The following is a 17,131-nucleotide window of genomic DNA, read 5'->3' on the forward strand; positions in this document are numbered from 1 at the left end:
AGTTTGGTGAAACGCGATTGAAAGTGGAAGTGCATTTATATACGCGGCAAAGTGAAACTTTGAAGTAAAATTCAACGCTATTACCATAAATTGATGGCTTGTGGAAAAAATATACCGTACATTTATATTTTTATTGTTTGTTGTTTATATGTATGCGTTGACTATTCCTATAACTCCAATACTAGCAGTATAACCGACCTATTCTAATCAAAGGAGTAATGATAAACACATCTTAGATTTATATATTTACTTGTTCTATATTATGTACTACAAACAGTTCTTGATTAATAAATATTTACTTATAATACAGCAGTATTCCACTTAACTAGTTAAATCTAATTTAATTTAAAACGTTAAAATTATCACCCAAATCCAAGACGCCATCTTTTCGTGAAACCATAATGAAAACCATAGATTATTCGAAATCTAGACCAATGATATCGCGCCAATTGAACGTTTACTTATCTTGTCTTTGGTAGGTATATTAGGTATACCTAGTAATTATTTCTACAGTCCCAATATTTCTATGTATGTATCATATCTCATATAACTATGGGATTATGTTTAACGTGTAATGACGTATTTCATTTCATTCAGTTAAAATTAATTATTTTTATTAATACATAAGGTAGCTTCTGTGGATGATTAATTAAACATCCGTGGTCTCCGTGTAATGTTTTTTTTAACTAACTTTAAATATATAAACGATAACATTTGTATAAAGCTATCATCTAGACGTCTACAATAATAATGAAGCCATAAATTTCACCCTTAAAGGTAGGTCATTTAAATCTGGACACCACTGCATATTAACAAGTAAATTTATGTTAATCGAATTATAATAAAATATCAAACGGCTACGTGGAAGCGTGTAGGTTTAGTATACGAGTGGGACGATTTCTGTGTTAGATTTAGTTATATATTTATTCAAAAAATGCATATTTATATCGATTATTTGGACTGGACTTTGTGCAGGCCCGTCTGAGTGGGAATCACTTCTTGCAGTGACTGTGTGGTCGTGGGAGAATACTGTCTATGTGTAACATTCTCTTGTCTGAGTTCCCAAAAACAAAAAAAAAATATGAGAAGAATTACCTTATATAAACGTTTGATCATATCTTAATGTCATTTACAAATAACTTTTCAATAATCTTGGTTAATGAGATGTAAGTGATAGAGTTACATGGTAAAAAAGTCACTGGAAACTAGGTCGTTTGCTAAGTACCGTCTCTAAAGTTCAAAAGGACGTAAAGGACATCATTAAATTATTAGAATGTTTCGTAACAGGCCCAGGTTATTTCACGCCGGCTACCTTTAAAACAAGTAAAGGATTTTGTGTAATCGCTTAAATCTCATTAATTAAATAACTTCAGGTCTGCTTCATTGTGCCTTGTCGGCTCTATGTAACCTAAAACTCCATTGTACAAAAGGTTTAATGCTAGTAAAACAATGTTAATACTGCTGAAAATCATATAATACATAAAACTCTGAAACATTGTACATATTATTAAAACCGTCATAACGTGAAAGCTTAATAAAAATGTTCTCTGTTAAAATAAAAATAATTTTGTTTACCGTGATGTAAATTTCTTTATCGCAAACTTACATACGCCTGTACAGACTACAAAGTTGTGTGGTTGAAATATTCGTTATTACGTGTAAAAATTCTATCGACGTATAATAAAATACATTTTTATCTTGCGGTAAATTGTTAATTTGTTGCGGGGATTGAATCGGAAGTCCCAATAAAAACTTTATACGTCTGGTCTCGGACAACGAGAGAGCGCTACTAAAGCGAACGCTTGGTGTAAACCGAGTAGAGACGTTTAAAACTAACAGAAGTATAAATATGAAAACTCGCCACATATTAAATTTATTTCAATTAAATTTATATTTTGGATTGGTATTATAAAAAATAAATATAATATAATATTTGCAAATTTTAAATGTTATTTTTTTCTTTGTTCTCAGAGTACCAACCAGCAACTTCACGGTGAACGATGTGCGCATGTGCGTCGGCTCTAGGCGCCTCCTCGACGTCATGGATGTAAACACACAGAAAAACATTGAGATGACTATGAAGGTACTCAAAGATTTCGAACAAAAATTATACTATTAATATATTTAATATCTCTAGAAATAGTTTGAAATCAAATATATTATTAGCTATTACGAATTGGAATACCGAATTGGCCCAGTGGTAAGAACGCGTGAATCTTATCCGATGATCGTGGATTCAAACCCACGAAAGCACCACTGAATTTTCATGTGCTTTCAGCATTCCGTCTTGCTTGCCTGGGTTTGAACCCGCAATCAGTGTGCTAATCGTTGAGCCATCTTAGCTCCGCGTTACCTATCAACTTGATTTCAATTGATTATTCATTTGCAAACATTTAAAATCAAATCTATTGTAAAGTTTTTCAATTTAAAATATAAACTATGTATGTATATTTATTTTTTATTTTCGATGATGTTCTAGGATTGGCAACGTTACTACGATGACCCTAACAAAGAGAGGCTGTTGAACGTGATCTCGCTGGAGTTCTCCCACACTCGCCTTGAGAATTACGTGCAGGCGCCTCGCATCGTGCGTCTGATCGACTGGGTTGACACCGTTTGGCCTCGGCACTTGAAAGACCAGCAGGTACGGAACCGTAAACAATGACATGTTCTGTCTCAGTAATTACCGACAGTTTAAAAGAGAGGTCCAAACATAATTTATACTGATTCATTGACTTTTATGAATAATAAGTAAATACAGCTTTGTAAAACTGGAACCTCCATAGTAGAAATACTTTATTATTCTAAGGACTTTATATGTTCTATTGATAAACTAACAATATAAAGTATTTTCATGCGTGATATTGATTTAAATTATATAGGTATTTTATAATTCTAATACTAAATTAATTAATAATTCTAATTATTTTTTAATTTCTAAGTCTGGCTATTATTTATATTATATACTAGCTATCGGTGGTGACTTCGTACGGATAGCTTGGGATCTACATTAAAGTTTTATATCATACATACATACATAATATTATAAATCTTTTGATTTATGCTACGCAGTAACACTCCCGTTTGGCATGACTTTTTCCGTCATCTTCAAAAATCATTGTATTTTAATCAATTTATACAAAATACACGTAATAAACCAAATACACCGAAACCTTCCTATGAATCACTCCATTCATTGGTGAAAAACGTATGAAAATCCGTTCTGTAGTTTTTGAGTTTATCGCGTTCAGACAGACGCGGCCGGGGGAACTTTGTTTTATAATATGTCGTGTTATTTTTTTTTTAATGACTATTTAGTATAATTTAATTAAAAATAATCTTTATATATTTTTTCTAGACTGAATCTACTAATGCCTTAGACGATATGATGTATCCGAAGGTGCAGAAGTATTGTCTCATGTCAGTAAAGGGTTGCTACACCGATTTCCACATTGACTTCGGTGGTACATCAGTTTGGTACCACATTCTGAGAGGTAGCTTGATTAAACATATTTTTTTTTATAAATCAAGTAAAACTTCCTGAGCAGAAATAAAATCAGCTGTACAATTTATGTGTATATTTTAGAATTTGATTTGAATTTATAGACGTAGGTTATTTATTTTAAATAATTTTTTTTTTAGGTGCAAAAGTTTTCTGGCTTATTCCGCCGACTGAAAAGAATCTTCAGCTATACGAAAAGTGGGTTCTATCTGGCAAACAATCGGACGTGTTCTTTGGAGATACAGTTGAAAAATGCGTTAGAGTTCATGTAAGTATTTCATACCAAATGGAATTCTAATTTTTTCGCATAAAAGCAACGGTTCTTTTGATCATCTATGATAATATGAATTCAAGTTTAAAATGTTATCGTAACTATTGTGGAAGGAAAACGAGTGATTTTTTATTTAATATTATTTCCACAGCTGCAAGCAGGTTACACATTTTTCATCCCGACTGGTTGGATTCACGCTGTGTACACTCCGAGCGACTCGCTTGTCTTTGGTGGTAACTTCCTACACCAGTTTGGGATAGAGAAGCAACTCAAAATTGCTCAAGTCGAAGACGTTACTAAGGTAATTTTGGTTAAAATATAAACATGGCCATTTTATTTAGAATAAATTAATACACGCATTTATTAAACGATTATGCTATCTACAAATATCAATACTTGTTAATTTTTGATTCAAATTATTGATGGGATGTCTTCCCAATATCATTAACGTTACATAAAATGACAGGTGCCTCAAAAGTTCCGGTACCCATTCTTCACGGAGATGCTGTGGTACGTGCTGGACCGCTACGTGAGCGCGCTGCTGGGCCGCTCGCACCTGGCGGCCGAGGGACAGGTGCTGCCCGCGCCGCCGCCCACGCCCAAGGACCACGTGCATCTCACGCAGAACGAACTGCACGGACTTAAGGTGGGGACACCGTCATCGGCGGTTTAAATAAAGATTTTTAGCCCTTACTCAGCTCATGTTAATATTAAAAAACGCAAATTTTAATAATTTACTATAAAGAGCTCATATTGATAATCGATTGTTTTGTAACTTTTCAGGCGATAGTTGTGTATCTTCACCAGCTGCCAGCAGCTCGTAAGTCAGTGCCAGAGCTGCTGACCGATCCCATTGCGCTCGTTCGCGACGTTCGGACGCTGGTGGAACAGCACAGGCACGACAAACAAAACTTGGCAGTCACTGGCGTGCCCGTGCTGAAAGGTAAATTAAAAAGCATTTAATTTAACAAAGTCATGACGATTAAGAATCAAAATGAGCAATCGTTATTCGACTGAAAAATATACTAATTCATCAGGGCCTGACGAGTCGGTAACGGGCGAGCGGCGCCAGTCGAGCGGGCGCGGCGGGCGCGGCGGACACCGCGGCGGCCCCGCGCGCCCGCGCCCCGACCACGCCAACAGCGCGCCCCGCCGCAGGCGCACCAGGTAATATATGACTTATTTCAAATGGCTACATTATGTAATCTCAACAAATGTAAATATAGTGTAGGCTTTACAGTTCAATTTCGATCACAAGCCCAGTTGGAGACAGGTAAATATGAGTTTCATTTCTATTTCAGATGTAAGAAGTGCGAAGCGTGCCAGCGCACAGATTGCGGCGATTGTGTTTTCTGTCATGACATGGTCAAGTTCGGTGGACTTGGTCGGGCCAAACAGACGTGTATCATGCGACAGTGTCTGCAGGTCAGTTTTCCTATAAATACGACATACGTATAATAGAAGTAGTATTTTTTAAAGATAAATCGATGAGATATTTGTTATCCATCATCATGTCACACACATGAAATAGAAACTAGTGAAAATAAGATATATACTTATTAAGCTCCATGTAACATTATAACTAGAATATAAGCTTATCTTTACCTCTGACAAGAACCACAGGAGATAGTCAAAAACGATTTTTTTTTATTGCTAAATAATATTACGTCTATTCTAACCGTCTCTTTTTTGTTTTCAGCCAATGTTACCCGTTACCGCATCGTGCGCAGTTTGTCACCTCGACGGCTGGATGCAGACACCTGTCGCGCCACAGGCTAAGGGTAACTCTGGTAAAATGATGGTCTTTTAAAATATAATTGTCGATTTTATTTCTCACTTTTCACATTTCTTATTAGTAGTAAACTACATTTATTTCTAATCAGCAGTTCAAGCACATTGTGTAATAATACACAGATTTTAGTTGTTTTTTTTATTTTTTATTATGTTGTGTTATTGTACGTATGTATTTAGAACGCTAATATTCTTCCAGGTCGGAACGGCCCATCATCGCTCCGTGAGTGCTCTGTATGCTACAGTATTGTGCACCCAGCTTGTGTGCCTCCCGGCGGCCAGATCAACGAGGACTTGCCTAATTCATGGGAATGCCCAACGTGTACCACTATGGGACTTAATCACGATTATAAGGTTAGTATTTTGGATGTTTTTTCAATCTGCCGTCTTAATACCATTTGATCAATAGCGAATACAACTATATATTCTTTAATATGCCTCATAGTCAATTTGCTTGTTTTTTTGCAGTTTTAAAATGGGCTATAATTTTTATTTCAAATAGATAGGAAGGCTGGCAAATGGACCTGATTGGTAAGTGGTCACCAAAGCCCATATATAATGTAATTGTAAGAAATATGAACAACTTCAACCTCTAACTCAACAATATTACTGTTTGGCACTCGAAAATGTTATGGACAGGCTTGCATAAAGTCCTACCTACCACCAAGTAAAATTATTGTGTCTGCCTCTAAAATAGGAGACAGATCTTTTATATTGATGCTTGATAAACTTATTATATTTATTTATATTGTTATCTAATTATTATTACATCTCGATTTTTTTATGTTAAATGAGATAAAAGTGTTAATATTATTATTATTATTATAAAATGCTTGGTTTTTTTATTATACATAAATATATAGGTCCAAGAGCCGAGATGGCCCAGTGGTTAGAACGCGTGAATCTTATCCGATGATCGTGGATTCAAACCAGGCAAGCACCACTGTATTTTTATGTGCTTAATTTGTGATTATAATTCATCTCGTGCTTAACGGTGAAGGAAAACATCGTGAGGAAACCTGCATGTGTCTAATTTCATTGAAATTCTGCCACATGTGTATTCTACCAACCCGCATTGGAGCAGCGTGGTGGAATAAGCTCCACAACCTTCTCCTCAAAAGGGAGAGGAGGCCTTAGCCCAGCAGTGGGACATTAACAGGCTGTTACTGTACTATATAGGTCCAAGTATATAGTACACCTTTATTATTTGTTTTCAGCCGCGTCATTTCCGTGCGCGTCAGAAATCGTCAGACCTGCGCCGGATGAGCGTAGGGTCCGATGCGTGCCAACTGAGTCAATACAACAACAAAGTGAGTGGAAACAATTGTGTAGAGAACATTGAAATTTACATATTGTACGCTTGTCTTAGTTAAAGTTAAGTAAAAGTTGGTCATTTACGATCATGTTTTACCTAAATTTTAAGAGGTTTTTGAGTTTAGACAAATCAGTTTCTATATATGTATTTTTGTACTATACTTCCATTTTATATCATGAAAAACATATTGGTTATTATTTTTTAAACGACTTACTTTTATGTTTCTTATGGTTTCCTTGCTATTTGAAAATCGTGGTTTCATTTTAAATTAATAGAATATCGCTGTGTTTTTTCTTGTTAATAGTCTAAAAACCTCTTAATACAGAAATAATAAAATTGTCATCCAGAAACAAGTGTCAAATGTTTTTATATTCGCAATAGACAAGTTTTATAAAAAAAATATATATATTACTTCTGGGATTATATTTGAAAATTAATAACATTGGTTAGTTTTCGTTGTTTTAGAACAAGATTAAATAATACTACATATCTCAAAAAGTAACATTTAATTACTTGCAGAATAAGTTACCGGCGCCTCCACCATCAATCACTGTCAAGTCAGAAGTTGGTTCAGACACTGAGAGCAAGCCTGAAGGCGTTGATGCTATAAAGGCAGAAGAGGGTAAGCCCTTTTTAGAAATCAAAAAGTATTTGTTTTTGATTATATTTTATATATTCATATTTTTTTGAAGCTAATTACTTTTTTATCAAAGAGTATTACGCGTGGCGTTTTAGACAAAATATAGAGTTGAAGTAAAGTAACTTAGGTGATAATATTGTCAACAGACATTAAAAATGAAGAAGAACGGAATGTTGAGGGAGGTACCGTTGGAGAGGGAGAACGTGAGGGCGAGTGGGAGCCCGTCACTAAGAAACGGCGGCCCAGCGACGAGGACGAGGCGCCCAAGAAACAAGCGCTGCGGGCACACCTCGCGCTGCAGCTCACCCATCACTCTGCAAAGGTGAGCGGATACGGAATCAGAGGCAGATACGGAATTTAATTAATATAATATTTTCACTTACGTTAGTCTCTCGTTTGAAGTATCTAGTTACACAGTAGAGATGTGCAGTAACAAAAAAATAATAGACTGCAATAAATAAATTCATCATCTATTTCTTCGATAGACTAATTATTGTTTTTATTGCGAATCGCTTTATTCATCACTTAACAAAGATAAAAATGATCGCCCCGTGCGATATCTAATGAATATGAGCTCCCATGACTCGCATTCGCATTCGAGAGAGTACTTCTATATAATTGATACTAACGGTTTTTGGTATTTCAACATTCTGGGTACAAGTTAGCGCCTAATGATAGGAATATAATGTACGTACAACGCATTTAAAAAAAATTATGAATAGTTGATATAAAGGGTGAAAACATTTCATAAAATTTTATATATGTGTGATATATATATGAATGAATGGATGTGTATGTATTTATTATTTGTAATTTTATCATTGATAGTATTCTTTGTTTTGTGACATATAATAAATCTTAATATCTTAATTAGCTTTTTAAAAGTAAAATTATAATTAATATTTCAGATTTTTTCTTTCAATAATGTGTTAAAGTACCACGAAAAGGTTCTTATTGTGAAATAATGCCGCAAAGTCTTTATATCAAATTAACACTTAATGTTTGTAAGTTCAAATGATAACATATAATTTAAAATGGTAAAGTTTAAGTCAAAGTTAAACAATATGATAAACCAGAACTTGGACAGTATGGAATCAAATTCAAAATTATAATTAATCCTGGCTTTGTTCTGTATTCAATTAGAAGTTTGTTTTATTCCATTGATGGAATTCTAGTTTTCCTTTTTTTTTTTAATTTTAATTATTCCATTCAAATTGCCATATCGATGACATTTACGGTTACTGCTCTTCTCAGAATTGTAGCATGAAGTGATATAACTTGCATTTATTGTACCTCGCACAAAACGGTCTATTGAAAGTAGTAAGATTTTTTCAACACTGACCGAGTTTAGCGCATTAACCACCCCCACCCACACCCCACAATCTTCGTCTCTGCTCTTTTTATTTATTAAACATTTAATTTTTTTTTTAAAGGTGCTAAAGAAGCCTCTATATCCAGTTCGGCCAGCTCCGCTACAGTTTACATCCTCTACCGGCTCGCCGTGGCTAGATCGCGAAGCAATGTTGTGTGTGTTCGCTAAATTGACACCCCACGAGCTTGCCACTTGCGCGCTGGTTTGCAAAGCGTGGGCCGAGTATTCAGTAAGTGTTATATTTTATTGTTCAAGCTCATTAACACCTAAATCTGTGACTATTTCGAAACTGTACAAAAAACTTACAATATCAATATTTAATGAAGAAATCAGTTGTTCATCATAAATTAAATTTCTATCTGTCTGTCTGTCTGTTACGCTATCACGGCTATACCATTAAACCGAATTGTATGAAAATTAGTATGGAGCAAGCTTGAAGGAAGGACATAGGCTACTTTTTGTCTTTTTTATACCTAACACCTGACTAACGCTGATTCAAAAACAGTGTGCTTTAATTACTGTCCGATTTTTTTGCAGATGGATCCGTCATTATGGCGCAGTATGTCGTTCGTACAAGTGCGCGTGTCGGCTGCGCAGCTCGCGGGCATCGCGCGTCGACAGCCCCTCAGTCTCGGCCTGGAGTGGTGCCATCTAGCGAGGCGGCAACTCGCTTGGTTAGTTATAATATTATTTTAATTGTTTAAATCAGCCGTTCAATTGCATCATGAGATTATTTCAAGAGAGCAATAATTTAAAACGAAGTTATTAGTACAGAATTTCTAAACAACAATTTCAGTTAAGCTAAGTTCCAAAACAACTATTGACAACATTAAATATGTTATTACATAAATTAAATGGTGATAAAAAATAATGGAACCCATGTTTTTTTTATTTTTTCGAAATTATTTAGTTTTCATTCATAATTTTTAATTTGAATTTCGATTCATTCTAAATACAAATAAACGCTAAATGACGTCACACATACGACATAATGATTTTCTACCTTTGATATACAAATAAATAGACAAAGAGAGTTGTCATTTAATTTGCCTTGTCAATTTGGCGCCAAACTTTATGTTGTGTACGTTTCAAATTTTCAAAACGTTAACTTTATAGGCTGGTATGAAACAATATTTGAAATCATTCAGTGCCGTGTACTCATTACATAAATCTATCTTGGTTTGTAATCTTTAAAAATGCCGTGTTGATACTTGATAAAAACATTAGTATTTTTCTTTGTAATAAAAATACATTATTGACATCGTAAATTTTTCATGTTTATTAATCGTTTCATATGTAAGTTAATGTGACGTTTTCACACGTTATTTAGATTTTATTTTTTTTTTCCCAATTTACGCAATAATATTTGTTTTACTAATATTTATCCAAACTCAGGATAATAAAACAAAGATTTTTATTTCAGCACTTTAAAATTTATAATTGTTGTGAATGGCTAGATTGCTTAGATGGATAAGGCGCGTTCCGGATTCAAATTTCGGGTTTGGCCAAAGAAGCGGCTATGCTGTCAAAAAATTGACAGTGTTACGCTCCCATTATTCGAAAAAAAAAACCACGTTAATCTGGTCGCCCAGCCTTACGCCTGAACTCTGCGGACCTGTGTTTGCACACACACACACACACACACACATTTGTGTCCTATAACATCTGACTAGTCTCTGAATGTTGCAGTGGCCAGAATATGACGGACATTATCATTATTAAAATTACTTTTAAAATATGCATCTTTCTATTCCAGGCTACTCGCGCGTCTTCCAGCGCTTCGATCTCTATCCCTAGCAGGTTCACCGGCCGAAGCTGCGCTGGCTCTTCGATCAAGTTCATGTCCACCACTCACTGCTTTGGACCTGTCCTTCGCGAGATGTTTAGATGATGCAAAATTGCGGGGAATTCTCGCTCCTCCAGAGAATTCGAGACCCGGTGGTGGAGCTAGATCAGGCACAGAACCATCAAGACTCGCGGCGTTAGCCGTGCTACGTCTTCCTGGAACAGACATTACAGATGTTGCTATGCTGTACATAGTTCAGGTTAGTTGTATTAATAGTTGTTCTATTTTTTTAATAAAAAGTATTAATATATTCTAAATTGATGATGAGTATGACGTTAACTGATATTTTATCTAATAAATAAATCACTACAGCTATGTAACAAGTTATTTAAGATCGATTGTTGTTCTTCTTGAAGTCTTAGTTGAGAGGACAGTAGAACATGTGCATCTGAAAGACAAAGACCAAAAGCAATGCTAAGTTTTCACATGGTTCATTTGAAGATAAACATTATAATTAAACTTGCATATAGTTTATGTGCAATTCACTGCAAGCTAAGGCCTCTTCCGATATGCACTATAGATCAGCCTCTCGCATTCAGTCGATGCCCTACGGCGTGTTAAATAATAATAACTTACTCAAATGTCCTTGCATTACTGTAGTCGCTAACGCTAGTTGTCGTGACCGCAGGCCCTCCCGAAGCTGTGCGAGCTGGACGCGTCGTCGTGCGCGCGGCTGACGGACGCGGGCGCGGCGCAGCTGGCGCACCACGGCCTGCAGCGCCTGTCGCTCGCCGGCTGCCGGCTGCTCACCGAGGCCGCGCTCGACCACCTCGCCAGATGTCCCAACCTCGTCAGGTAGCTAGCACCACTATACTCGTAAACTTCGATTTGCATTGCCTATTTTTACTCTGATAATGATATTAATGAAAGTCATATACTTAAAGTATATACTGGCAGGGTGATAAAGATAAACAATCCTTAGATTAACATTTTCTATGTGATTTGCTAATAGCTTGCCTATTTTATACAATACAAATATTTCGTGATTAAATAATAGAATATTATTCCACTTAATTACATATATCCAATTTAATTTTACTTCTCATATTATAACATCTATGCCGACATTCAGGAATGCAACAACAAGTATCATGTCATCTCAATTCCAGGTCAAAGCTGTTTATTTTTCTTTACTCTTGCCATTGGAATCTATGATGTACTTTCGTTCACTATGATACGATTGTAATTTGAGATACGGAGAAGTATTACAATAGGGAAGTGCTTAGAATAGTTTTTTTTTTTGTGTTCCTGTGAGATATAAATATTAAATGAACTATTGAACTACATAATGTTACCACTTTGTTGTTCTATAATATATCTTTGAATTCCTACTTACATATCCTACATAGGTATATATATACATGTTATATTGAGGAACACTTTGTTAACGTTCGGAATTAAAAATAAAAGGCGTATTAAATGATATGCGTTTTACTCGAATGATAGCTCAGGTGTTTGTGATTTAAGTTGTCCTTGCAGGACCAATCCTTGTCATCTACGTCATTTTCGCGATTTGTTATTGCTATTGTAGTCGAGATGGCCCAGTGGTAAGAACGCGTGAATCTTAACCGATGAACGTGGGTTCAAACCCGGGCAAGCACCTCTGAATTTTCATGTGCTTAATTTCTGTTTATAATTCATCTCGTCCTTTTCGGTGAAGGAAAACATCGTGAGGAAAATTGCATGTTTCTAATTTCATCGAAATTCTGCCACATGTGTATTCCACCAACCCGCATTGGAGCAGCGTGGTGGGATAAGCTCCAAACCTCCTCAAAAAGGGAGAGGAGGCCTTAGCCCAGCAGTGGGACATTTACAGGCTGTTACTACTACTATTGTTCAAGTAACTGCTCGAACAGGCTTAATAACATACATAATATGTTTATTTATCAATTAAAGTCTTAACTAATAACACCTATCATTAATTTTAACTTATATCCGAGGAATTTCCATATGATTTATCTGATAAGTATTCTAAATCAGAATAATATGACTAATAACATTTATAAAAATTATTTATAGATTGGATCTACGACACGTGCCTCTCGTATCAACGCAGGCTGTAATCAAATTCGCCGCTAAATCGAAACATAACTTACACGTTAAGGATGTCAAGTTAGTGGAGCTCAGGAACACCTGATGCGAGGCCGAGTCCGCTGACACGGCGGACGAAGAAGTATTGAGTGAACCGCAAGTAAAAGAGTGAACGAAAAGTGATATAGGATAGTAATGTGTTGGTGGCATAGCAAACTCAGCCTGACATGAACCATTGAATATATTTTCAGTATAAAATACAACTTTGAGTTTACATTAATGTAAGTATCTCATAGAAATATATTCTAAGATAATACCCATAGAGGTTAGTAAAGTTATTAGTTTTAATATTTCTCTATATGTATCTTATTTCATCGAGATTTTATCACATTGACTATTTGCCAAAAAGTAAGTAATCGCTGTAAGGTAAAATTTTATGTCATTTACATTTTGCACATATCAAAATATGTCTATGCTATCAACATATATTTTGTGAAATGTAATGACAGAAAAAGACTTGTTTGAATAATTTGTTGGAAGTGATAATTTGAAATAAAATAGTTTCAGATAGGTCCCTGGGGGCTCTCGTTCGGTCTTGTAAATAGTGAATAGCATTTTAGTATCTCAGAAGGTTATCAATTTTCTTCCAACATTATATCTCCTTAATAAATGTAAACACTTAAAGGGCATAGCTAGTGTTAGGTTTCGCTCTGCCAATTTCATACTGATTTCTTATATCTCCTGATGGATTCAATTTATTTTGAGTTTTGGAGCTTTGTACTTCCCATAAATCAATAACAGCTATGCCTATATGCAACCAAGCATATATAACCAAATAGTAGATATAATAAATAAACAGCTGCATGCATTGTTTTCTTGAATTTACAATGAATACAGTACTGGTTATTTTCACTCTGTTAAAAATTATCATAAGATAAAGTAGGATTTTCTCTCTTATTAATTTTTTGCAGATTTCAAAAGAATTTGAATGTACCATAGAAGTTTAGATGGTATGTATGTTTCGTTGCGTTTATTACTTCAATTATCGAGTTTACTATGGCATTTCTTTGTTTATGCCTTATACAAATTGAAATTGAATATGTATATTTCATCGTTTATTTATGGAAGGAAAACAATTGAGTCTAGCTTTTCATCTGTATCATGACTTTAAAAAACAGTTGTTTTGAATACCGAAAGTTTTAAGATTTCTACTTTGGTTTTTTAAAAAATATATATGATTCTTTTTTGTAACTCATATGGAAACAACCATGAAACAATAAAGCCTAAAATGCTTAAATCTTAATCAAAATGACATATTGAAAGTTAAAAATTATAATTTTATTGCATGCTGTTGTATTGGTAAATATTTTATTGTTATTTTTATGTACCCTCTTCCATAATGTTGCAATTTAATACATTATTTTCAATTATAATTTTTTTTTGTGTAAAAAAAATGTAAGAGACAAGTAATAGCAAGATTGCATATTTTTATTTGATTATTTGACCCAATTTTAGTTTGAAATTGAAATTTTCGGCTTAGTCTAGTTTTGTTATACAACTAATTGTATAACAAAATATAAAACTCTTTAATAGTAAATTTTGTAAATCGATTGTGTATTTGTCTTTTTAATATATATAACCTTTTGTCTTTTTCTTTCTAATGTGAAATTACTGATGATAGAGAGAGAAATCATTGTATAAATTTTCACCCACTATACAATGTTTATAAGTAAGGCCGTTATAATATTAACATTGAATACATCATTTGTAAGCACTGCAAACTATATATAAAATTTATTTGATTCTGCCTGAATGGTATATAAGAAGAGTGTTATTTTATTTTCATAAATTTGTAATGAATGTTTGTAATCTAGAGTTGGGTCAAATGAGATGATTCGTTGACATTAAAATATCAATACTTAGAAGCTGGCTTAAAATAATTATAAATGTGTAAATATAAAAATATTTATTACTGCACTTACAAACACGAAGCATATATTTTAGTTTCATGACAATTTTTAATAATTGCTTGTATTCTTTTTAGTTCTAGTCGCTTATTAGATTTAGGCCGTTGTTATAAATAGCTCTAATAGTGACCAATGTTAGTGGTTTTATTTCAAAACATTTGAGGCTATGGAAATCGTTTATTAAATACCATCATACAATATTATATCGTGAAAGAAATTATATCGAAAATGTAATGACATCCAGCGAATTTATAACAGAACTGTGTAAATTTGTAATTAAATTTATAAATCAAATATAAAATTTAATGTATTGTACATAGTTTATTATTATTTCATTTCATCGGATCCATGAATAGTTGAATTATGATAATGAACACAAGGTCTATTAAAAAAAAAATCGTTGTGAAAAAAGAGGTAAAATACATCAATGAATAATGATAGTCTATAAGTTAACCGACTCTGGTCACAGTATGCAAGGTCGGAGGGCCGCCTATAGTATTAGTTTAGTAAAAATATCCTTTTCATCTTGATTATTAATTATACTAATGTACAGGTAGAGTATACGTGGCGATTGTTTTTAATAGTACATTTAAAAACAGGGAAAGTATTTGTTTAAATGTTTTAAATTTCAATATCTAAATTCCTATAAAAAAAATTGCCATGTCTATTTTTTATGTACATTATTCCAAGTGTCACTTGGTAAATTATAGGCTCTATGGATAAATGATTAGATGTAAGCATCGTGTGCCTCTGTGTATAAACCATTAGAAAAAAAAATAAAAAATAAATGTAATAAATAAATAATATTATCATTAATCATATAAAAGTTGCTTTTTGAAATCATATAAATGATGAAGTTGATGATTTCATTAAATTTAAACTTATCAAATGTAACATAGATATTATATAGTTTTTTAAGTGTGGACTTTAAGAAGAAATACTTTGTTTTGTACTAGCTAGGCCCGCAGGCTGGCAACACTGCGCGGAGATGGTGATATTACGACTAGGTCTAGCTCTATGATAAACGATGTTATGTGAAATTGATGGTTTAAGAATCGTGACATTGTATCATTGGTTACCATAAGCACTTATAGTATTTGAAATAAATATTTACATTGAAGTTCACTTTTATTATTTATCCTATTATTATTATATTATATATTATATAAAGTCAAAATCTATTCCATACAAAAATTGTTGCACTTGCTTTTTGACTGACAAAAATCTAAATCCGGTTCTGAGAAGCGGATTTGAGAAGCGGATCTGAGAAGCGGTGAAATAAACTCGACGGGTCTTTATGTACAATCATCTAAAATATAATTGGTTTTCTAATAAATATCATTTAGCATAAAAAAGTTCCTTAACGATTTGTATCAATTTTATATTTTAAGTTTTAAACGTTTTTTTGGGATCTTATGATAAAAGCATAGTATACATTGCGTATAAATACGAATACAATAAAATACATATTTTTAATTACTAGAAAATATAGGCTTGATCATTTTTGGCAGGACAGTCTTTTAATTAATATCTGCGGTTTTACGTTACGGTTGGGGGAAAACCGAGATTTGTAACCAGAAACTCTTGAACTGCAACCCAATAATATTGTAGACACACAGGCTCGGACTTAAAGATGACATTTGAGATCCCCCATTCCGAAGCGGTTTGAGTAAAATAATATTATTGTTGGCTGGCGGGGCCTCTAGGCTAGGGCCTTGTTGGCTTTTACATAAATTCATGGCTGTAGATACTATAAATAGACAAGAGTCATGATATTGTAACGTCTATCGCGTCCGGTTTCTCTTATCTGTTGGAGAGCGCGGTGCACGGACTGCCAACTATTTTTTTAGTTTCAGCATTGCACTTTTTATAGACGCCGTCTTGAATAAAAGTCATTTCTTGTATTTAATATCTTTATTCCGATACCAATTAACACATTTTTATGATTAAATATTAATTTATGAATACTTTTGAATTGAAAGGGTTTAGTAGTGGAGCGCCAATCATGTACTTCTTCCTTTTTTTGTTTATTTGAATAGGGTCGATAAAAATATTAGTTGAAGCTATTTTAAATACTGGAAATTATATCCGTATCCGTAACAGCCTGTGAATGTCCCACTGCTGGGCTAAAGGCCTCCTCTCCTCTTTTTGAGGAGAAGGTTTGGAGCTTATTCCACCACGCTGCTCCAATGCGGGTTGGTAGAATTCACATGTGGCAGAATTTCAGTGAAATTAGACACATGCAGGTTTCCTCACGATGTTTTCCTTCACCGTAAAGCACGAGATGAATTATAATCACAAATTAAGCACATGAAAATTCAGTGGTGCTTGCCCTGGTTTGAACCCACGAACATCAGTTAAGATTCACGCGTTCTTACCACTGGGCCATCTCGGCT

At 34.0% G+C, this 17,131-nt stretch overlaps 1 protein-coding gene across 2 annotated transcripts in view; it reads left to right on the forward strand.

Annotated features, from left to right (window-relative positions):
- The window catches only part of LOC126775630 (jmjC domain-containing histone demethylation protein 1), a 31,465-nt gene extending 15,610 nt beyond the window's left edge, over positions 1 to 15,855 (forward strand). The window contains exons 3-21 of one of the 2 annotated variants that reach the window (XM_050497685.1): positions 1,972 to 2,083; positions 2,480 to 2,644; positions 3,359 to 3,494; positions 3,643 to 3,770; positions 3,925 to 4,074; positions 4,240 to 4,419; positions 4,557 to 4,716; positions 4,811 to 4,940; positions 5,075 to 5,198; positions 5,473 to 5,563; positions 5,764 to 5,918; positions 6,782 to 6,874; positions 7,399 to 7,501; positions 7,666 to 7,841; positions 8,953 to 9,120; positions 9,429 to 9,565; positions 10,648 to 10,936; positions 11,366 to 11,532; positions 12,757 to 15,855. In XM_050497685.1, coding sequence (XP_050353642.1) covers positions 1,972 to 2,083; positions 2,480 to 2,644; positions 3,359 to 3,494; positions 3,643 to 3,770; positions 3,925 to 4,074; positions 4,240 to 4,419; positions 4,557 to 4,716; positions 4,811 to 4,940; positions 5,075 to 5,198; positions 5,473 to 5,563; positions 5,764 to 5,918; positions 6,782 to 6,874; positions 7,399 to 7,501; positions 7,666 to 7,841; positions 8,953 to 9,120; positions 9,429 to 9,565; positions 10,648 to 10,936; positions 11,366 to 11,532; positions 12,757 to 12,874 — 2,782 coding nt within the window. In that variant the 3' untranslated portion in view covers positions 12,875 to 15,855. The remainder of the gene's footprint in view (positions 1 to 1,971; positions 2,084 to 2,479; positions 2,645 to 3,358; positions 3,495 to 3,642; positions 3,771 to 3,924; positions 4,075 to 4,239; positions 4,420 to 4,556; positions 4,717 to 4,810; positions 4,941 to 5,074; positions 5,199 to 5,472; positions 5,564 to 5,763; positions 5,919 to 6,781; positions 6,875 to 7,398; positions 7,502 to 7,665; positions 7,842 to 8,952; positions 9,121 to 9,428; positions 9,566 to 10,647; positions 10,937 to 11,365; positions 11,533 to 12,756) is intronic. The other variant, XM_050497686.1, reaches the window with a different exon arrangement.
- The last annotated feature ends 1,276 nt before the right edge of the window (positions 15,856 to 17,131 follow it).

The sequence above is a fragment of the Nymphalis io genome, chromosome 18 (genome assembly GCF_905147045.1).
Source record: "Nymphalis io chromosome 18, ilAglIoxx1.1, whole genome shotgun sequence".
In the NCBI taxonomy this organism is placed as follows: Eukaryota; Metazoa; Arthropoda; class Insecta; order Lepidoptera; family Nymphalidae; genus Nymphalis; species Nymphalis io.